Source organism: Phascolarctos cinereus, unplaced genomic scaffold, assembly GCF_003287225.1.
Source record: "Phascolarctos cinereus isolate Bilbo 61053 unplaced genomic scaffold, phaCin_HiC Scaffold_9;HRSCAF=440, whole genome shotgun sequence".
Classification (NCBI taxonomy): domain Eukaryota; kingdom Metazoa; phylum Chordata; class Mammalia; order Diprotodontia; family Phascolarctidae; genus Phascolarctos; species Phascolarctos cinereus.
The window spans coordinates 77,090,003-77,114,714 of NW_027556402.1; the positions used below are offsets into that span (position 1 = coordinate 77,090,003).

Here is a 24,712-nt window from a genome sequence, read left to right on the forward strand (position 1 = left end):
CTGAGTTCTTACACCAAGAATATGTGTATGTGTGCATACATATATATACAGGCACACATATGCATCAGTCACTCAGTAAACATTTATTATACACCTATTATGTGGCAATTAGTATGCTAAGTGCTAGGAACATGAAATAAGGCAAAAGATAATCGCTGGTGTTCAAGAAGCTCCCTGTCTAATGGGGAGGCAACATATAAATTATGTATAAGCAAAATATTTACAAGATAAATTGGAAATAATCAAGAGAAGGAGGTCATTAGGGCTAAGAGTGATCAGGAATGGATTGGGGCAGGTAGGTGGCTCAGAAGATAGAGTGCTGGCCCTGCAGTCAGGAGGACCTGAGTTCAAATCCAGGATCAAACAGTTCCTAGCTGAGTGACCCTGGGCAAGTCACTTAACCTTAAGCCTTAGTATCCTCATCTTTAAAATGACCTGGAGAAGGAAATGGCAAACCAGTATCTTTGCCAAGAAAACTCCAAATGGAGTGATGAAGAGTTGGCCACAACTGATTGACTCAAAAACAGGAAAGGTGTCCTGTAGAAGGTAGGATTTTAGATTGGACTTGAAGGAAGCCAGGGAAGGGGGAATTGAGGAAAGAGAGAATTCAGGTAGGAGAGAATGTTAGGTAAAATGCCCGGAATTGAGAGAAGTAGTATCTTGTTCAACGAACAGCAAAGAAGCCTGTATTCCTGGATCACAGAGTATGTATGTGGGATTGGTATAAGAAGACTGGAAAAAAGGAGGGAAACAGTTGAAGGACTTTGAACCCAAACAGAAGACTTTATATTTCTTCCTGGAGGTAAAAGGGAGACCCTGGAGTTTTCTGAGTGTGTGTATTTGGGGAAAAGGATTTATGCCTGTTCTTTACAAAGGTTACTTGGCTGCTGATGGGACTGAAGTGGGAAAAAGACTTGTGGAATGGAGGACAACCCGCAGGGTACTGCGAAAGCCCAAACTTGAGATGATGAGGACATGGACCAGGGTGATCACAGTGTTAGGGGAGGAGAGGGGTGTGTGTGTGTGTGTGTGTGTGTGTGTGTGTGTGTGTGTGTGTGTGTGTGATGAGAAATCAACAGTTCTTGACAACAGTTTGGCTATTTGTGGGGGGGCAAGGAACAGAAGAGTTAAGGATATATATGTATGCATATAAAGTATATACACATATATGTATTTTCACTGTTCAGTCATTTCAGTTGTATCTGATTCTTTTTGACTCAATTTAGGATTTTGATGCCAAACATACTGGAGTGGTCTGCCATTTCCTTCTCCAACTTATTTTTACAGATGAGGAAACTGAGACAGATGGGGTTAAGTGCCTTGCCCAGGGTCAGACAACGAGTAAGTGTCTGGGTTTGGATTTAAAATCAGGTCTTCCTGACTCCAAGCCTGGCACTCTATCCACTGTGTTATCTAGCTGCCCCACATATATGTATAAACATACCTACATACACCTACACACATATTGCTTTAAGGCTGGCAAAGTGCTTTACATATATCATCTCATTTGATCAATGGGTGCGCTGTGTTGTAGGGAGAGAAGCAAGTAGAAACGTGGGTTGAACTAAACGACCCCTGAGAGTCCTTTCCAACTCTCAAATTCTGTGATTGCGTTATATTGCAAAATGTTAAATACTTTGGTGAAGAAAGCAAGCCCAATATTTAGTTTAGAGAATGGATTGATCAATATGAACAATTAGAGATGTATCCTGTGGTCACAGAGCCATGGAAAGCTAGCACATCTATTGCAGGATCAAATACTCAAACAACCTTCTCAACAATATGTGGTAAAACCAACCAGAACCTGAGGCAGTCACAAGAAAGCAAGAGAGTCAGAGCAGTGCTCATACCTAGTTACAGAAGTTACTGTATGTTTTTCCTCAAGGAGCTCTCCAAGGAATAGAGTATGGAAAAGCTTGGAATTGAACTTGAAATCTGGGTCAAGTTAGAAACACTCAGCTATGTACTCAGTCAGACATAAGTAAGTCCACATGGATTATTTTACAGTTTATTCTGAATTTCTGGTTCTGGATATTTTGCTTTAGCAAAGAAAGATGTTCATTCTTCAATGCTAATTCAACTTGGTTTTCTTTGTGGAGAGTGAAGAGGCCATAATATTGAGGAATTAGATTGTACTGAAATGTGATGCAGAGCCTTATTTGTATGCTAAATTTCTCATCTTAATGAGGTCCTTACTATATGACCCTTGGGAAGTCACTTAACCATGCTTGCCTCAGTTTCCTCATCTGTAAAATGAGAAGGAAATGGCAAACCACTCCAGTATCTTTGCCAAGAAAACCCTAAATGGAGTGACAAAGAATCAGATGAAATGACTTAACAGTGAAAAAACATATACATATACATAATAAGTTGTGCGAGTATGAAGGAAGCCAACCTATTTAGACCTGTGATCAGCAACATTAGATCATCACTCATACTTCAAAGTGAAATTTAAATGTTTTTTTCTTGTTGCCTTCTTCAGCTCCAGGTCATTTGGGGAAGATGAGCTGTTTTCAGGGCCACCAGCCTTCAGCAGAACCATTTATTTGAAAATGGATGGACTATTTTTTAAAGAGTGATTTTAATGTCTTGGGGGTCAGGATAACTTTTGACATCTGTCATACCATCCAATTTACTGTAATAGAAAAAGAAATAGAAATATTTCTCTAGAAGTTTCAACTGCTCTGAAGAATTTTGTCTTTAAAATCCCAATGCCTCTTCCTCCCACCCATTTTTCACGAAATTTAGTAACTTCTCCTGCTCTTTTTTAATTAAGAATTGTATGTCAGCATCCCCACTTTTCCTGCCTCATGATACCTTGCTTCTTTTCACTCCTCAGAGCAGTGAAACTGGCCATCCTGATTTTCATCACATAAAGACTTTCCATGTTCTGTCCCTGTGCCTCTTAGCAGGCTTTCCCTCATGCCTAGAAGGAACTCCCTTCTCTCCTCTATCTCATACAAATCTCTATATTCCTCACAGCTCAGATGAATCACCACACTCCATAGGAGCCTTTCCTAATCCCTCCCACTGCTGGGCACCCCTCCCAATCATCTTTAATTTATTTTGCATGTATTCTCTCTTTTTAATTATACTTTTATGTGCTTATGTTGTCTCTTGACAATACAGCATGAGCTCCTTGAAGGCAGGAAATTTTTATTTTGTCTTCTCTCTGCCTAGCACAGTGTCTGTCATATATTTGGTGCTTAATAAAAGCTAGTTGGTTGACTAATTGATCCTAGTCTACTCTGCCTTGCATCTTTTTTTACTTACAAAAATATCTGAACATTAGACTGCAAAACCAACAGCTAACATCTCCATAATTTATGTTAGGCAGCAGATATCTGAAATGGGATGCCTGGGAGCATCCAAATTAAAAGAGACTTTCAGATACCTCAGAGGGATGGAATATATTCACATTTTAATAAACAGGAGTCAGCTGAGTGGTTTGGGTTCAAATCCTAAACCCAACACAACCATTTGTGGGATCCTGAGAGAGTCATGTAATCTTTGTAGCCTCACTTTCTTCATTTGTCAAATAGAAAAGAGGAAAGGAACAAACATGTATTAAGCATCTGTTAATTACTAGGTACCATATTAAGTGCTTTACAAATATCTCATTTATCTTCACACCTCTGGAAATAATAATATCTGTAGTACCTGCTCTACAGGACTGTTCTGAGGACCAAATGTGATAATGATAAAAATAACAACAATAATGATAACAATAATAATCTGTTATTCAATTGGGTCCAACTTTTAGTGACCCCATGGACCAGAGCACGCCAGGCCCTACTATCCTCCACTATTTCTCAAATTCGGTCCAAGTTCATGTTCATTATTTCCATGACACTATATATCTATCTCATCCTCTGCCGTCCCCCTTTCTGTTTGCCTTCAATTTTACCAACAACAGCTAGTATTTCTATAAGACTTTAAGGTTTTCCAGATTACTTTACATTGTATTAACTTGTTCCATCAACAACCCAATGATGTATTTATTATTATTATCCCAATTTTAAAATAAGGAAACTGAGGCACAAAGGGGTTAAGCAACTTGCCTGGGCTCACATGACTGGTAAGTGTCTGAGGAAGGATTTAAAATCAGATTTTTTGCTCATATATATACACATGTGTATATATGTAGGCTTTAACCTTAAAGGATTGTAAAGTGTCATCTGTGATGATGATATGTGATAAAAATAGAAACTCCTAGCGTATTAGAGAATCATAGAATCTCAGAATTAAAATAGCCCTCAGAAGCCATCTAGTACAATCTATGTCTCATCATGTTGTACTTTCTACAATGTCCTCAATCAGCATTTATTCAATATTCATTTGAAGACATAAATTTAAAGGGTAAATTACTGAGTCCTGAGATAGACCATTCTACTTTTGGGCAGTTCTACTTGTTAGGAAGGTTTTTTGCTTATAAGTTTTAATTGATCTTGTTTTAGGTATCCTCCATTTTTCCTAGTTCTACCCAACGAATCCCTCTGTTACATGACTGCCCTTTACTGTAAACATTCATGTCTCATTTCCCTCCTCACCCCAACGAGTCTTAGAAAGCTCTTCCTTATAACTATCCTAGAAGAAGACATGCATAAAATAATTTATTTTTTTTAAACTACATAAAATGCCCAATGCACAGCTAAATTCAAAGAGATGCATTACAGACATCTGGCTGCTGAATATGAGTGGTTTGGAAGGTGGGTAATAGTAATAACTTATTGAGCTAATGTCCTAAGGTATATAGGAACTGCACTCTGCATTCATTTGTGGAAGAAACAGTCACGCTGGTGAAATAATGAATCCCGTTACAGGAGAGCATTGAATTTAAAGTCAGAAGAACTGGTTTGAATCCTGGCTTTGTCATATCCTAGCTATCTGCATTTGGGCAAATGCTCAAACTCTTTTGGCCTTAGTTTCTTTATAATGACTAGATGATCTCTGAGGTCTGTTTCAATGCTAGCCCCTATGATTCTTGAAGTATCAAATATTAAAATGTCACTCATTTAATTAAGCCACTAATATTATCCATTTGAATACCCCACCACTCTTGAGGAGCCAAGTAAGGTATGGAGAACAAAAAAGAGGAAGAGATCAATTTATCCTAAGTGTATGCTTTACATTGTAAGGCAGTTTTCTAAAAATGAACATTACATATAGGTTTCTGGTCTGCATTAGTGAAGGGAGTTCCCAAGTTGGAGATCCATATGACAATGAAATCATAGATCTGGACAAAAGAAAGAAACAAATATGATTAGGCTGTCTTTCACATGTAGTCTCAGGGTACTGTATGGTTTGAGTAGGGGTAGAATAGATACCTCTAGCCTCTTCTCTCCCTACTCTTCTCTAATAAAGACTTTAATTCCTGGCAGGAGGGAAAGCAGGAAGTTGAGGCCAGAGATGGCCATTCTGCTCTTCTCAGAGAAAGGAGATACCAGGCTAGACTTATATCTGTCTGCTCTCTTAAATATTATTAGTCTAGAAGATGCAATTCTCAGGTTCAGTCTAGCTTCTGATACATTTGAGAAAATGTAGCAAACAATACAGAATAAAGGAGCTCTCCCTTTGGGAGTAAGGTAACTCAACTTTGTCAAGAAAGATTTCTACAGTTTCTACATTTTACCCAAGGGGAAACTCCCTGAGGTCTCTAGAGTAGTAGACTGGGAGTAGGGCCATGATGGAGATTGCTGACTCCTCTCTTGTCTTCCCATAGTCTTTTCTTTCAGCAACCTGAAGTGGGGTTGGACTCCTCCATCTTCTCTCTCAAAGCTGAAAGCCAGAAGAGACTGAAACTCCTGTAGCACTTAAAGCTAGAAGGCACCTGAAGAGACATGGAGCTTCAAGAGATTTAAGTTCTTTGTTAGTTTTGCCAACTCTGACCCACCCCTCATGCAGGGCAGGGCATTTATCCCTACCAGTGAGGAGAGAATCCCATACCAATGGGCTTGGGCATACAGGTTATACAAACATGCTTATATATGAAGCTAGTTGATACTCAACTTCTTTTATATTCTCTTCAGTGTCAAAAGCGTCTTAGTCAAATGTTCTGTAATTCAGCACTATCCAGGTGATATTTGCAGATGAAGAGCCTTCTGGACAGTATCCCCTCTGGCGTTTTCCACCTCTTGTACTTTAGATCAGTCCATTTACATATTGACTTTTAGCTCCTGTTTGCTCTGGTGAAGCCACAGATGCCTGTTCCCATACTGGAGTTTTATGAATCTATACCTTATAGCAACTCCTAGTCTTTATATACCTTTGTTCCTATTGTTGTCTATAAAATAATTAAACCAATGCCTGCTTCAATTCCTACCAAAAAGATGTTTCTCAAAAGTACATATATATGTGTATAAGTATATATACACATAATATATAGATATATAAAACATATTATACACACATACTCACATATACATATATGTGTATATACACATAAACATGTGTGTGTGTGTGTATACACATATGCTCATAAAATTCTTAAGGCCATGGCAAGATTTGTAAGACTTCATCCTTACAAGTTTTTGAGTAAGCCTATCACTTCTGGCCTAATTAATTTATCTGACTTATTTCCTGAAGAAAGCCCTAATAGTTTTCCTTTGTTCCTTGCATTTATGTGTAATTATATTTAGAGGATTCTCAATTATTCAGAAAGTGGTTATCCAGTTTATACATTCTTTGTTAAAACTGACTGTCAGGAATTTAAAAAAATCTACTCATAGGCTCAGAGGTTTTAGAGCCTATCTGTAGAAATCATTTTGCAGATGAGGACACCAATTCAGAGAGATTTAGTGTCTTATGGTCACATTTGTCCTAAGCTGAGTACTGGAATTTTAATCCAGGCCCTCTGAATCCAAATCTATTAGTCTTTCATGCATACCGCCCTGTTTCATTCTTCAATGTCATTTATTTTAATCTACCTATACTTCATTTCCTCCTTAATTTTCTTTCACTCTAACTCTTCCTTTTAATTTGGGAATACCCTCTATACATTTTAGAAGAAAATAAATGCTTCTCTCCAGCATTTCCTTTTGTTAGTCATATGATTTCATGTGTCTGGACCTCAATTTCCTTATCTTTATTATAAGGTAATAATATCTAAAATTCTGATGTGATAGCTGACACTCAACGTTCTAGGATTCTAAATTGCCAGAGATCAGTTAGATAAAATCTAACCTTTTTTGAGAACTTTTCGGGATTGTTAAAATGATCTTTATGAATATTTATTATGGACTCTTAATTGAAAAGAAAGATGGACTGTTTAGTTTTATATATCCTTCTTTTCTTTCAGTGGCTAACCATCCCCCCTCCAGTGACTTTTCTATGACATGCAGTGTTTTCCCTGACTGATTCTAGTTCTTGTGCCCCCTTCTCTATTTCAGAAAAGCCATTTATTTGTACTGTTGACATATTTTATTCACTAGAATGTGATCAGAACCTTCCATACAGGGGCATCTAGCTTATTTAGTCATTTTTTCACATCTGATTTAAAATTTTGTGAAAAAGCTTTTTCAGTGGAAGGAATATGTTAATGTTAATGTCAATACATTCATCTGCTTAAAAAACTTTTTTTTGTCTATGATAATTTCCTGAGCAACAGCCTTTTTTGAAGCTTTAGTTCATTTTTTCTTTGTTATCAACAATGAATCAGACTCCTGAGAAGCTTATCATAATAATTCAGTAATTCAGATATCTATGATTTCATTTGTGGCTGTTCCATCCACTCACGTCATTCACTTCATGCCTTAGTAAATAGTCTTCATGAGTTGATGAGGCCCCCAGAAGTCATCCCTGATGGCCAAGCTTCTAGTGATAAGCATCTGTGATCTTAGGGGCCTAGTTGTTTTTTGCTTGGTACCCAGAGTATTTCTTCCTTGTGTAGGATTCACCAAAACCTATGTTGCACTGGCCTTAGATAACCCAATCTCACTGCCATATTTCATGAAGTAATGGCAATGAAAGGAAACAAAAGAAGGAAAGAAAATGTCTTATTTTTCCCCATTAATATTTATATAGATAATGGAGGAAATTGGAAGGACCTGTATTAAGTAACATTTAATTAAGTGACATTTTGAACATGATTGCATATTTTTAGTAAAAGTCCCATTTAAGAAAATCAGAAGTAGTGTTCTGTGCTTGAAGTTTTAGGTAAATATATTATGTATAGCCTTAAGTGAGATAAATAACATTTATTAAATTACTTTGCTTGGAAAATTTATTCTCTAAAAAATATTTTCATTGCTTAGCAACTGTTTTACTTCTTTGAAAGTTTAAGGAGTAGCATAGGATGTGTCTTAAAAGCCAGCAAGAGAGAGAAAATAGCGAAGTTTCAAGTCAACACCATCTTTAACAGGCAAGTTACATAATATGAAATAAAAAATGCTCCTCGGCCCTGGAGTGAAGCAGCAACATATGCGAAAACTTTATAAGGCTTTTGGGACAAAGATTGTCATTTGGAAGTGGCTCTAAAACTTAAGGGAAATTTTATGCCAACAACCAAATAATTATTTCTTATCACATTTTTTTTTTGATGCCGATATTTCTGATGGAAACATGTGAAGAGTCCTAGGGGAGAAAAATCTCACTTTTCTTAAAGGCAAAAAGAAAGGAAAAGAAAAAATTCCAGAACTGACTAGAATCTTGCAAGGAACAAACATCTTAGAAAATCTATTAGCAGCAGCAGTTTAAGGAGACCTCTTGCCAGAAAAATCTCTTCTTAAATCCTAGCCTTTGCCCTGTCCCTAGTCTTGTAGAGTCAAGTCTAGACTACTAAAGGTAATGGACCAACCAAAAACCTCAGTCTTCTCCCTGCTGAGTACCAAATAATCATATTAACTCCTAAAATCAGCCTAGTTTTCAAATGATATTTTCAGCCATAAATCAAAGTATAATATCAGTATCTGGCCACTTTAGCTTATCTGCCAACCCCCTCAACAATTCTCTTTAATCAGGTAGAAAAAGGTCTAGACAATGAGTCAAGAGACTGGAATTTGGGTCTAGTTATGAAATACTTTATGAAGCTCACCAAACCTCTTCAAGTCCTAGTTTGCTTTGTTGTAAAATATACTACCTGCCTAACTCTGCTCTGAAGAAAATGATATATAAATGTCAGCCTTTATTTTGGTCAGTTTTGCCCCTAATTACATATGTGACCCAGGACAAATCACTATGTCTTTCAAAGGTTGAGTTTCACTATCTGCAAAATGGGAATAACAATTATAAGGAAAGAATTTTCTAAACTAAAGTATTATAGAAATGTGGGTTATTCTCTTTCATTTGTGTTCTTCACTTCAATTTTGTGAGGAAAAAGGGGCAAATTAACCATTATGTGGCAGTTCTTTACCAGCCAAAGTTCTTTAATATTAAGAAGTCATCTGAGAAGCCCAAACTAGATTTCTTAACATGAAGTGAATAGGAACTTGTAGTCTGTATTTGGACCTAAATGTGGAGATGGATTAAATGGGAACCTGAGAAGTATATATGAATGCAAATAGAGATATGTGTGTGTGTGTGTGTGTGTGTGTGCGCACGCACGCACAGTCTTTCATTTATGGTAAAATGGTGACTGATCAGAGTGGAGGGGAATGGCTTAAGCTTATTTGTAAATATGAACGTTTTGTTGTTGTTCATTTTTCAGTCATGTCTGACTCTTTGTGATTCCATTTTGGGTTTTGTTGGCAAAGATACTGAAGTGGTTTGTCATTTCCTTTTCCAGCTCATTTTACAGATGAGGAAACTAAGACAAACAGGGTTAAATGACTTCCCCAGTATCATACCATAAGTGCCTGAGCCACAATTAAACTCAGGAGGATGAATCTTCCAGATCTGCCCACTATGCCCAACACAGCACTGTCCAAACATAAATAAATATGTGTATGTATATGTTTATACATATATGCATATATACATGCATACACACACACGCACATATTATACAATATCAATCAATCCACTAATCACTCATTAAGTGCCTGCTACGTTGCAGGCAATATGCTAGGGATGGATGGACACACACACACACCTGCACACACACACACACACACACACACACACACACACGGGGTGGGAGGAGAGAGAGATCATGAATGAGCATGCATGTATGTGCATTTTAAAGCTTTCAGCCTTTTTTAAAACTAGATTCCAAACCACTTTCCAAGCTTCCTTCTCCTTAAACAGCTGCCTATACTCCCCCTCCCTTACTGATCAGATCCTAACCACAAGGATCCATCCTCCCCAAAGCAACTTGCCTTGGGTAATTGCCCTAATTTCTAGTATCCTAAGAATGACTTTATTTAGATGTGAATGTCAGGGAAAAAAAGACTAAGAATTTTCAAAGAACCATCATCAACTTTTTGGCTAATTAAAAGTGACCTTTTAACATATGTATGTCACACACACACACACACACACACACACACACACACACACAGAGGTATATATGCTTTACTGTCAATAAGATCTACTTGCTTTGACATTTCCTTTCCAAGAGAACCCATCGGTTGCCTTCTCTGGGTGGAATTTTCAGTTTGCCAGTAGATTTTCATTTAAATCTTGTTTGTTTTTATGCATATGCCCTAAGACGTATCTGGATATGTCTTTAGTAAGAAGTCATAACAGATAAAGAAAATTTAATTTTTAGTTGGCATTTGTAGAATATTTCTTTTTATACAGTCTTCAGTAATTCTTTTATTTTTTTTTTCCTTTCTTTCTTTTTTTTGGCTAGGCCATGGGGTTAAATGACTTGCCCAAGGTCACACAGCTAGTAAGTGTTATGTGTCGGATTTGAACTCAGGTCCTCCTGAATCCAGGGCCAGTGCTCTATCCACTGCGCCACCTAGCTGCCCCCAGTTCTTTTGTTATTTAGAACTGGAAATGAAGGTAAAAGCTCAGTTGGTCTAAGCCTCTCATTTGACAGATAAAGCCCAGAGTGGTGAAGACGTTTGGCCAAGATTACATAGGCAATAAGAGGCAAAGCAGAGATTTAAATCCTAGTTTTCTGAGTCTGAAGTCTGCTATGGGTGAGGAAACTGAGACTTAGAGAAGTTACATGACTTGACCACATGTTTGAAACTAATTTTGCTCACTGCAAATCTATCCCTGTGTCATCTTGCCTCTCTTAGACTGAACCTGGTGAAATAGTGAAGTTGCTAAGTGTTGGACTTAAAAGTCAGGAACGTCTGAATTTTAATCCTACCTCAGGCATGCATTGTGTGATCCTGAACAAGTCCCTTGATCTCTCTCAACCTCACTTTTCTCAGCTGTAAAATGGGAATAATAATAGCACATCTGCCTCATGGGGTTGTTGTAAGGAATTCAAATGTCATAATCTATGAAACCGTTTTGCAACTGAAAAAAGATATATGTATATATGTAATTGCTATTATAAGTATCATTATCCACATTTTACAGATGAGAAAACTAAGTCTCAGCAAGGAGCCACCTAGTGCTTACTTCTCTCTTCCTAATTTAAGTACCATATCTGAAGTAAGAGTCTGGCCATATCTGAAATAGGTGAAAAGAGCAGAGAGTGATTGTTGTATCATCCCCCCCCTTTTTTTTACAGTATAGATATCTTGCTGAGTTGTTTTGATTTTTAAAAAATTTTATTTTGTTTTCCGCAGTGACAATGTATACAAAATGATCAGGGATTTATGCAGAGATACTGACCATGGTTTGCATAATCATGATCACATAATCTCAGGGGAGCTAGCAGGATTAAGAAAAAGAAAAATCATAGCTCAGATTGAAAGCATATAAACTACTATCAGGGGGGGAAAGTCTCTCCAGAGAATAAAAATGTTTTAGAATAGCATAAAATGTCACTTTTGCCACCATCCCCACTCAAATGTTGGAAAGCAGAAATAGAGACACAATAGAAAAATGTCTTATATTTCTTTACCTGCTCCCAAGATTTATTTAAATGCACACACATACACACACACACACACACACACACACACACACACACACACACACACACTAATATAAAATACCAAAGGTCCCTTCTAGGGGTAAATCTATGAACTCAGGATTCTATGATTCTTGCTACCAATACTTTAAACAATTTGGTTTGCCAAGTATCCCCAAGAGAAAGAGGTAATTTTAAAACTAGTAAAACAAAAGGTAGTCCAGCTCATCTAAAGTTATGACCATTCGTTTCATTCTCAGAGAACTATCTTTTAGTATTTTGTTAACTGTGAGAAAGAAAGTCGATTAAAAAAATGTACCTGAAAATGAGATAGCCACAGTGGGATAGTCAAAGGATCTGTTTGAATGCAAGTTCCAACTTTTGTAGTTGCCTGCTTGTTTAGGTGTGATGACTGTGAGCCAATCATTTAGTTTCTCCTGCGCTTCAGTTTCCTCATCTGTAAAATGTTCAGGCAAAAATCTTCTAAAGCCCATCATCATTTAGAAGATAAAAACCGTAGGGATTATTATGACCTTCACCTCTGACCGTGGAGGTGGAGCCTGCTGGATAGGGACCTGTATTTTCCTCCATGAGAGGTCCTTGGGACAGGAGTGAAGAACCTATTGTGGAGAGGGAGAATCAGAAAGATTCTAAGAGTCTTCTCATTCCATCAGACCAAGCCAAAACACAACCATAAAGCGTCCCTTATGGGAGAAAGTGAGACTAGTCACCAGGCAACAGGGGGCCTGATCCAAGTCAAGAAAAGGGAAAAATGACAGGTCATTAACAGGAAGATTGGTAGAATGAGATCAAAGAATAATAATCAGTGAATTCATGGCACTTGCAGAACTATACTTCCCTCACTAGAATGACCTAACTTTTGAGCATCCAGTAGGAGTTAGGTTTGCTGCACTCTAACCCCCCTTCTGACTCTGGTCTCTAGTGTATACATATATACATATATATATATATACACATATATATATACGTATATATATATGTATACGTATATATATATATATACGTATATATATATACGTATATATATATATATACGTATATATATGTATATATGTATATATATACGTATATATGTATATATATATATGTATATATATATATGTATATATATATATATACACACACACACACATATATGTATACATATATATTTAATATCAGTTGCTAATCTGCTAATGCTGTAGGCAGCAGTAGACATAAGGTTCTGTTTAATCATAATTAACAATTTGAAGTAAATACACCTGTATTATACATCAATCTGTGATTTCTGTACCCATGCACAATTAGTAGATGTCACGTAAAAGTGGCTGAGGCCTAACAACCTCTTAACCTGAAGTCTATATGGTGAAGAACTCTCCCAGATTGGCCAAGCTGGTCATTGGACAGCAGGCAATGAACAACTATGGTCACTTGTACACTATAAAGAGGTGCTATGTCCAAGTAGTACTTCACTGAAGGCCACATATGATAATTAGATAAAAATCATTTTTAGAATAGTGAGATTCCTCTTGGGTAGGCCTAAGCATCATAAAGGATCTTTGCTAAATGCTCCAATTTGCTATATTATAATTGTTATTATCATCATTTTTAAGTACTTAGGATGGGGAAAGGCACTGGGGCTTTTTAAGAATGCAGAAGCTTTTGTACATATCAGGGCTGGAAAATCCACTTCCCTGCTAGTTAATAATGAGTTGAGCTAGTGATAAGCAGAAGTCTATTTTTAATTTCCTCTTTGCTTTTGAACTAACCATGGAAATATATATTGGTCTGTCTGTCTCTCCATCTAAGTGTGTCTGTCTGTCTGTCTATCTATCTATGTCAGTCTATCTATCTAATCTCTCTCTCTCTCTCTTCTCTCTCTCTCTCTCTCTCTGTCTCTGTCTCTCTCTCTCTCTCACACTCTCTCTCTGTCTCACTCTCTCTCTCTCTCTCTGTCTCTCTCTCTCTCTCTCTCTCTGTCTTTCTCTCTCTCTCTCTCTCTCTCTCTCTCTCTCTCTCTCTCTCTCTCTCTCTCTCTCTCTCTCTCTCTCTCTCGTCATCTGAGCTGAGGCTTCAGGAAAGACAAGAATTCTGAGATGGTGCATGAGGAGAGTAATCATTCTAATCACGGAGAATAGATTGTGGGAATGGATTAGAGAAGGAAGAACTGGGAGCAGAGAGAATCTTCAGGAGGTGACGAGTAGTCCAAGCAAAAGTTGATGAGGGCCCACACTTGCCACTTTTAATTCTCATAGTATGTCTTGTATAAGGATATTAGAAGTTCTATGTAAAATTGGTGCTCATTGGCTGGTGACTGACTGACATCTTAACGGCCACAGCTATGAGCTCAAATGCCAGGCTTGAAATATAAGATGAGAAACTGCCAAACAATATCACTCTGCAGCCTTCATGGTTGTGGTTATTACCACTTACAATGACATCATCTATTATTTTTAAAAATTTGATTCCCTTCAAGGAGTTTAGCAGAATTCAAACAACAACTTTGCCACCAGCTTAGCATGGTCCTCAGCAAGGCTTCTAATTATTGTTGCTCACATTTATCCTCAGGAAAAATGAACAGAATGCCATGTAGGCTGGTTTTACATGACATTCATTCATGACAGCTCCCAAAGCAGTTTGAAATGGGAAAGATAAATTTACTTCGTTAGTTGAAAGAAGTAGAAATGTTTGTACTTCTAAACACTGATAAAACCTCATTGTGTATATGTAGATCCGTTTATATAGATGTATATACATGCACACTTTTTTTAATGAAACAAACTTTAGGATAGAAGAAGCATCATGTGGCTATTCTCTTCTGTTCATAAAATATTAGAATTCAACCATTTTCTATGTTTCAGTGTCAATGCAGCCTCCTCCTCCCTGGCAAAAAGTGATCTTCCTCCCCTACTCCCTCATAACACTTGGTTCACACCTTTCTTTGTGAATTATTACATCCCAATAAATGCCATTGTTATTTGTGTACATATCTTATTGTCCTTCTGGGGAACTGGACTGCTTTCCCAGCAGCACCCAAGCAACTTGCCTCAAATAAAGACTTGTTGAACAGATGAATGACTAGCAAATATGTAAACTGAGGAGGACATTTCATTTCTTGGAGCTGCTTCTCTCCCAATACATCCATGTAGCCATACCCCCAAACACCCATCATCCTAGCTTTGCCCTGAATGCTCTGTCTCCTTTATCCTTCTCCCTTTCCTCTACCACCACCCAGATGTTACCTTGACCATTTCTCCCTCCTCCTCAGTTGGAATTTACCTCTCTTCTTTCTCCCCGTCTGGGACCTAGTTATGTGATTGATTTCCATAACCCCTCCCCCTTTCCCCCCAAGCACTGGTAAATATTTTAACATTAAGGAAGCAGAGAAGCACTGCAGGACACACTTGTAAGTTTAATCTGCATTATTACCATTTCCCCCATCATTTTCTTAACTAGTCAGTCAGCAAAACAATAAGTCAAGCTCTGCTTTGTAGCATTTCCCACCTTTGAGGTGTAAATGCTCACATGGAAAATTTAACAAAATAGCTTCAGCATACCCCTGTCCCCAAACATCCCCCTACCCCCATAAAAATCTATATAGTCTCTGTAGATGATGCCTTATGAGAACATAGTGCCTGGAATAGGGGGAAGCACAAATCAAGCCAAGGAAGGCCAGGGAGGGACAGACTTTTGGTAACTATTCACAAAACTATTCATTTACAGTAAACTTACTTATGCTGCTTGGCACCTGACAAAGGCCTTAATAAATGCTTGTTGATTGATTGAGTGACATACTTTAGTAAACTTTTTTTCTTAAGAATTTTTATGATAAATGTGTAGGTGTTTGTGTCTGTTGTGTATGTGTGTTTTGTGTGTGTGTGTTTGATGTGGATGTGTTTATGCAATTGTCCCTTGTTTCGTTAAAAAATTATGGCAAGTATTAGAAGGTGTGTATGCTAGGCAGTTAGGGAGCATAGTGGAGAGAGTGCTGGGGCTGGAGTCAGAAGACTCATCTTTCTGGGTTCAAATCTGGCCTCAGGCACTTACTAGCTATGTGACCCTGGACAAATCACTTAGTCCTGTTTGCCTCAGTTTCCTTATCTGTAAAATGAGCTGGAGAAGGAAATGGCAAAGCACTCTAGTATCTGCCAAGAAAACCCCAAATAGGGTCATACAGAGTAGAACATGACTGAAATGGACAAACAACATGTGCTAAGGAGTAGTCCCACAAAATGCTCCTGTTGACACTAAGAAGGGTATGGTTAGAGCCTGTAAGGCAGCCACTAAACATTCAAAACTCAGTAAAAACACAGAACTTTCCAAGAAAAAGCAAAGACCAATGTGGAAGCCTAGAAATTCTGCCGTGTATCTATGTGTGTGTGTGTGTGTGTGTGTGTGTGTGTGTGTGTGTGTATAAGGGCAGATTCTTAGTACCGTTAATTGCAGAGCTTGAAGGAACATTGGATCATGTAGTTTAACAACCTCTTCGACTTACCTGAGGTGATAAATGCCTCTGTTTTTGGCAGCTACACCCAGCTTGCCCAGTACTAGCCCTGGCTGCAAGGAGCAGAGAACGCTCATTTCTTAGAGGAATTTTTCTTTTACAATTGAACAACAAAATACAACATTTTTCTTTCCTTCTTTTGACATTTGAATTATCTCTTTTATGACTTTTCACATTTTGTTTCAAGCTGGCTTTCTTCTTAGTTAGAACAACACATTTTTCACTTACGAATGTTATGTAAATTGCTGCACAATAAAGTTTATTGTCATTCTACCACATTGCCCTAAGTGTTTGACATGGTAAATCAGCTTTGCTAGTTTAAACAACTCAGACATGTTAACTGGCATGACTGACTTGCTGTCTCATTGCCCTTGGCAAATAAAGGATAGAAGAATTTAAGTTTTTACAGTCAAAATAAGCCACTGAACAATTTCTCCAGTACATTAGACAAAAGCAGTTTCTTTCCTCTTCTTTCCCAACATGTAGTCTCATCTTTTTAGGTTATCAAGTGTTTTATTAATATTTTAATACAGATGTATCCCTAAAAGAGTCTAGGTTTTTCCCCGTCTTCTTCAACCATTTCTGCCTCTTTCCCTCAGTCCATACTTGAAAAGCCAAAAGTAACTCTTCAAAGCTTCATATAATATATTCTCTATGCTCCCCCACCTCCCACCCCCTCCAATTACACCCCAGTCTTATGGAGGACGTGAGTGAGAGAAAAACAGGACCATTTGCAAAAGACAGTCACATAGCTCCTATAGGGGAGTTGGGGTGGGGTCCTTTCTTGTAATCATACCTTAGCCTAGTCCTGGGAGTCACAAAATCAGATAATTGAAAACACTGATCCTTTGACTTTGTAAGATATGGTGAATTTAGCATCTACTCCCTAACCCTTATTAGACAGAAAATTCTTTAAAACCAGCCTGTTCTGCCAGGGAAGACTTATATCGTCACCATCATCCACTACCCTTACTGTTCCAGGGTACTAGGCTATCTCTTCTGGTTTTGTTGGAAAGGGGTTTGGAACTCCCTGCTATTTCGTCATCTATGAAGGATCTTTTGCTTTCTCTTCCTTTGCTATTTCATTTGCAAATTCAACTTGCAGCTGTGTAAATGCAACCCAGATCTATGTTTCTATTCCTAACTTTTCTTCTGAGCTTTAAACATGGGACTCTTACTACCCTCAGGATAGGGCAGGTATGGTACAGAGGATACTATAGAATGTTGATCTTGGAATCAGAATGGATGTTTCTGAATCCCACTTCTAATGTTTGCTAGCCATGACACTTAACCTCACTGATCATCACTATTCTCACTTATAAAATGGGTATAGAATATTTATGTTACTTAGCTTACAGATTGTTGAAAGGCTTAGATGAAATCTGTCAAACAGTTTGACAACCTTAAAGCTATTATGTCGATCTAGTTTTGCAAATTCTGGCATGGACTGCAGTTTGTGGTGTCCTCCTGGTCTTTCAAAGCTCACTAGATCAAAGCCTAGTCCATTCTACCGTTAGTACTCCCTTAACTGACATAGGAAAGAATAGACACAATAAGGGTAGATGCAGGAGGAGGGTTGTGTATTCATGATAGCCTATTGACTGGGGCTAGGAAAATAGGCTACTCTTCCCACCAGAGATTTAGAGCAGTTCTTATCTTCTCCTCACATTTAGCCAGGAAGGAAAAAGAAAGATATCTCACATAATTTTGTGCTTTTCTTTTGTACTACCATGTTCTATTGTTTATTACAGTTATTTGGGTCCAGATCAAATCACCCTCCTTAAAAGAGGCTTTATTTTATATCTGTGTTTCCTCGCCACTACAGTTTGTCTATCTATCGTAAAGCATCCAAGCAACCCTTCTTGAATGAATGCTGAATGAGTGTTGTGCTCTTATGTGACCAACTCAGATAGTTTACCACCTTGACTGATGCTGATTTCTAACGTATTCTGAACATATCCAAAGAAGCACGTGCTTTGTTCAGGGTGGGACCAGAGAGGAGGGTCATAAGTGCTGTACATTTATTCAGGGAGAGGCCAAGATTACTTAGTTTACATTTCATAGTGGCTTGACTTCAGACATTTACTTGCTATCCCTGCATGAATACTTTATTAGGAGTGTTTTGATTTCTCCTCTGCTCAGAAATCTTTGGCAACCCCTATTGCTTTCTATGGTCTGCTGTTAGTTTCTCTTTCCAGGTTTAGCCTCATGTCTTCTCCCTTCCTTATACTCAAAACTATAGCCAAACTCAACTATTCTTTGCTTTTTGAATGTGCCCTCTACCAGGGGTGGAGATCCTGTGTCCTGGAGGCCACATGTGGTACTCTAGGACCTCAAGTGTGGCCCTTTGATGATCCAGACTTCTCAGAACAAATCCCTTAATAAAAGGATTTGCTCTGTAAAACCTGGGCTCAGTCAAAAGGCTGTACCCAAGGACCTAGAAGGCCATATGTGGCCTCAAGGCCACAGGTTCTTTACCTCTGCCTATGCTTCTTTCATGCCTTTACAAACAGTATGCCCATTCCAGTTATTTCCTTCTTCCCTTCTTCTGCCTGTTGAATTCCTATTCATCCTATAACCTGTCATCCACCCCTAAAGGTCAGTTAAGCTCCTAGGTGCCCACTAAGATTGCTTCCATTCAAAAATCTCTGATCATTGTGTCACCTCTTCCATGAAGCCTTTCTTTATTCCTCTCTCTACTCCTGAAGTTAATATGGCCTTGCCATCCTCAAACATTACTATGTTGATTTTGACATATATTTTTCTGTGTTCATGTCATAAAACCCTAATAGATTATCAACTCCATGAAAGCTAGGACTGCATTTTCTTTAAACTTTATATGTCGTCCAATGCCTAGCAAAGTTCTGAGCATAGATAACTGTTTGCTAACTTGGAATACATACAGAATAAAGCCAATGTGACATACAGCCCAAGCACTGTCATGGTGGATTAGCTGATAGTCCCCAGTTCTGACCCTGGGCTGGTTTTTTGGTGAATGAGAAATGTAAACTTAGATTTCTTCTCTATTTTCTTCCTCTTGTCACACCCCCAACCAAAAAATGTGTGATGGGGCAGAATGGCTGCAATTTATGTGAAAAGGAGATTCTAGGTCATGTACCAAGTTCTTCTTCCAAGTGAAATTCGCATGCCTGTTGTCATCACAATCTTTTTTGCTCTGCCAAGAACACAGCATGTTTAAGCTTCAAGGTACTGGTGGCCTCTGCCAAAAATAAAAATAAAATACCCTTATTAGAGCTAGTTTCACATCATCTCTCTGTATGATACATGAAATCATCCTTCTAATTTATGAAACTATTAAATACAGAATAATTAATTATGAGAAATAAAAAATAACCTTGTCAGTGGAAATGAAGCATTTTGAAAATTAGGTTGGAAGTGTAAGAGAAATTTGTGGCCAATTTGAATACAGAGAAAAAGGCATGTAAAAATAACTTAAATAGGCTTACTGTATTTGGACCAATGTTCTTAGACATTCTAAAACCTGGAAATGAAGGACTTTACAAACTGTATTAATTGTTGAGATTCATAGAAAAAAATTCCTGTTAACATTGTTCATGCTAAAAAATGCACTCTATTTGCCACAACCTCATACCATATATATATATATGTACACATATACATATATATATATACACACACACATAGATATATGTAAGTATATCTATACATATATTATATATATATATATATATATAATGTATATATCTATGAATGAATAAAGTATTTACTGAGTACTTAGTATGTGCAAAACACTGTTCTACGCGCTAAGGATATAAACAGAAAAGTAAGAAACTCCTGCTTTCAAAGAGCTCACATTCTTTTTTTTTTTTTTGGCAATTGGGGTTAAGTGACTTGCCCAGGGTCACACAACTAGTAAGTGTCAAGTGTTTGATCTGAGGCCAAATTTGAAATCAGATGCTCTTGATTTCAGGACCGGTGCTCCATCCACTGCACCACCTAACTGCCCCCAATTGCTGATAGTCTAAAGAAGGAAATATCCCATGGAAGGTTTCAGTTGCAAGTTAGATGGAAAGGTCTCCTTGTCCTTAGGGTGGAGAGGCAAAGCAGATAGGAATGCTTCTTTAATGTCATTTCCCCTGATAATACATAGATACAGACATGTTTTTTCTGTTATATTATCTTCATATTGGGAGGATGAAAATATTTTATTACAGTAATGATGTCTGACTTTTATTTTATATATATGGCATTAAGTTCTGGCTAGTACCTGTCCCTGTTTCTCTAAGGCCTAAAATAGGCTCTTTAAAAATTTTTTTTATTAATTTATTTTGATTTATCAACAATCACTTCCATATGCTTTTGAGTTTAAAATTTTTCTCCCACTTCCTCCCCACCACCCTTCCTAAGGCAGTGCACAATCTGATATAGGCTATACATGTACATTCCTATTAAACATATTTTCACATTAGTGATGTTGTAAGTAAAAATTAGAACCAATAGGAGGAACCACCAGAAAGAGGAAACAAAACTCAACAGAAGAGGAAAAAAATAGCAATTTAACTTCCATAATTCTTTCTTTGGATGTGGATAATGTTTTCTATCATGAGGCCTTTGGAGATGTCTTAGATCCTTGTATTGCTGGGAAGGGTTAAGTTTATCAATATTAGTCATCACACAACGTGGCTGTTATTATGTACAGCGTTCTCTTGGCTCTGCTCACTTCACTCAGCATCAGACCATACACGTCTTTCCAGGTTTTTCTGAAGTCAGCTAATTCTTCATTTCTTATAGCACAATAGTATTCCATTACATTCATATACCACAACTTGCTCAGCCATTCCCCAGTTGATGGGCATCCTCTCAATTTCCAATTCTTTGCCACCACAAAAAGAGCTGCTATGAATATTTTTGTACATGTGGGTCCTTTTCCCATTTGTATGATCTCTTTGGGATATAGCCCTAGAAGTGCTATTGCTGGGTGAAAGGGTATGCACATTTTTATAGCCTTTGGGCATAGTTCCAAATTGCTCTCCAAAATGATGGGATCATTTCACAACTCTACCAACAATGCATCAGTGTTCCAATTTTCCCCCATCTTCTCCAACATTTATCATTTTCCTGTTTTGTCATGTTGGCCAATCTGATAGATGTGATGTGGTATGTCAGTGTTGTTTTGATTTGCATTTCTCTAATCAATAGTGATTTAGAGCATTTTTTCATATGACTATAGACGGCTTTAATTTCTTCATCTGAGAACTGCCTGTTCATGTCTTTGACCATTTATCAATTGGGAAATGACTTGTATTTTATAGATTTGACTTAATTCTCTATATCTTTTAGAAATAAGGCCCTTATCAGAGAGACTGGTTGTAAAAATTCTTTCCCAATTTTCTACCTTCCTTCTAATCTTAGTTGCATTGGCTTTGTTTGTGCAAAAACTTTTCAATTTAATGTAATCAAAGTTATCTATTTTGCTTTTCATAATTTTCTCTATCTCCTGCTTGGTCATGAATTCTTCTGTTCTCCATAGATCTGATAGGTAAACTATTCCTTGCTCTCCCACTTTACTTATAGTATCAGCCTTTAATCTAAATCATGAACTCATACAATAGGCTTTTATACCCACTTCCCAATTACTACTATCAACTCTGGCGGCTTCAACTCTAAATAGTTCTCAATTTAAGTCAAGGGCCTATTTTTTAGTGGTAGGTTGGAGAACCTGGATTGAAATATGTAGTTCTAAGGGACCAAATAAGATTGCTCATAGAGGTAGAAAGGGGATGGAATGTGGCTCACATTTGATTTACAAAGTTCTTTGTTCAGAACAGCTTTATGAAGTAGATAGTCTAAGTATTCCTATTTTTTTAAAATAAAATTTGTAAAAGTTTACATAGCAAGTAGAAGAATTAGCACTACCCTTGGGATTCAAAACCATCTCCAGCTGAGTTTAAAAAAAATCTTGCCTATCTAATTACTTTAAAGGAATCTGTGTAGTTATATACTTTGCAATTAAATAGGGAACATTACAAATATATAATGTTGTAAAAGCTACTTATTTATTAGATGTGCAGTGAAATGATGTGATATATTATGCTGGTCTCTGCAAGAACCTTCATTCTATTAGTATTTTTTTTAAACCTATGAATATACTGAAAATAAAAGTGCAAAGTAACAGCAATCAGCATGTAAAAATATTTAACATTACTAAAGGGAGGTGTAATCAACACTAAATGTGTGCTAATTGAGTGTAATTTAGCCACAGGTCAAATCATATAGTTCTTAACAGTGAATATACCACAGCTTTAAAATAAATAACAAGGAATGGAAACTTATACTTAATGGAGAAATGTCACATTTAAAAGATAAGCTTTGACATTGTAAGTACAAAAAGAACTCTAATTCATAGATTTACTATTTGTCTTCCCTGTTGTAGACAGACAGTAGCTGCTTTTTAGTCTTTATGTTTATGTCAATATATATAATTCTATTCGTGTTGGCACGTGAGACTCAACCTTTGATCAGTGTTTCTCATTTAAGAATGAGACCTAGCCAGGACTGTCAATCTGTTGTTGAATCTATTCTTTGTTTAGCTGTCTTAACCCTTGGGCTTCTGTGATTCTTGACATACTGTTACAGTTTATGGTTTTGGCTCCTATTTTCCTGTATGATTGAATCTTGCCAGATCACCTCAGCAGGAGCATTTCTTTGCCTTCCCCTGGCTGGGCATTTTTGACACCTGACTCTGATTTGGTGATGCTAGTCAACCTGACCCCTTCCTTGATGATGATGTCGTTCAGGCTCTGACTCTGCCCTGTGACACATTTACCCATTTTAACATAATTAATCTTAAACTATTTCATTGTTAAATGGAATAAAGATTGATCACATATTTAAAGAAAGCAGTACTGCACATATGATATGTGTATGCAATGTTTCATTCCTACTGCATGTGTATTTAAATGTATGTATATGTGGTTTACATAATATGTATATTCAGATATACAGCACATGTGTATTTATGCATATATATTTGTATGCCAATACAGACAGAGAGAAAGAATGATAACTTTGTAGACTGAACCATTGGAGACCATTAGATGGATTCAAATAGTTATTTTATAGTACAGTTTAATTTTGGAACTGTGTAAGAACCCATATAGGGTTTTGGAAATGGAGCCTGGGGAAAAAATCTTCCATTTCAAAGAACTGAATGGCCATTGATAAAAAAAAAAAATCAAGCTAGATGGTGAATTGTATTATGAAAAAAGTACATGACCTCTGATGCTCTCTGTGTGACACTGGACAAGTCACAACATCCCTGGGCCTCAGTTTTTTCACCTATAAAATGAGTTGACTGATGTGATGGTTTCTGAGGTCCCTTCTAGCTCTGGATCTATGATGTATGTAGATGTATGTCAATAGAAATCTAAAGACTAAATGTTGGTTAGTGCTAAAGTAGGAAAGAACGAATAGGATATTCATGAAGTAGCATTTAATTTACATTTATTATCAAAACTATATCTATGAACATTTAGCACTGTTTCACTAGATCTGTTATGGGGTGTGTGTGTATATGTATATATATATACATATATACATATACATATATACATATATATTTATATTTGTGCATAAAATGAAAACAGAAAATATTACAAATACAATTAACCATTCAAAATTTGACACAAATTATTCTAACCTACAACAATTTACATATAAAATAGTATTCCATTAACGAAATGTCCTTCTGCAACATGCGTAGGTATTATGCAATGTAATGATTCTTTATTCCATTTTGGAGCCAATTAGGCTAAAAATGGCCCTTTGCTAGGATAGTACAAGTCCCCATTCTCATATATAGCTTACATTTCTTATTAAAAAATGGAAGTTTCACACCAAGCTAGATGCAGTAATATTAGCTGAAATGATCTAGACCTGTTTCTATCTTCCATTCCAGAACATAAGCATCACATTGATTTTTATTATAATGAATCCTCAGAGTGTTAGTTTTGAATTTTTAACTTTTTCAATGAAGTTATTAGATAAATAACTGGCTTTTTCCCACACAGGATTGACATTTTCAAGTATGTGATCTACGGTGTAGCAGCTGCCTTCTTTGTGTATGGAATTTTGCTGATGGTGGAAGGATTTTTTACGACTGGTGCCATCAAAGATCTCTATGGAGATTTCAAAATCACCACTTGTGGCAGATGTGTGAGCGCTTGGGTATGTAATTGCATGAACTCTTAAGTAGTTCCTTTCAAAAATTCACAGGTGTTTAAATGTGTTTACATAAGTATTAAAATAATTTT

The 24,712-nt window shown here is 37.0% G+C and overlaps 1 protein-coding gene across 2 annotated transcripts in view; it reads left to right on the forward strand.

Moving 5' to 3' along the window:
* The window catches only part of GPM6A (glycoprotein M6A), a 491,855-nt gene that overhangs the window by 408,878 nt on the left and 58,265 nt on the right, over nucleotides 1-24,712 (forward strand). For both annotated transcript variants that reach the window (XM_020997866.2, XM_020997865.2), the window contains exon 3: nucleotides 24,470-24,626. In XM_020997866.2, coding sequence (XP_020853525.1) covers nucleotides 24,470-24,626 — 157 coding nt within the window. The remainder of the gene's footprint in view (nucleotides 1-24,469; nucleotides 24,627-24,712) is intronic.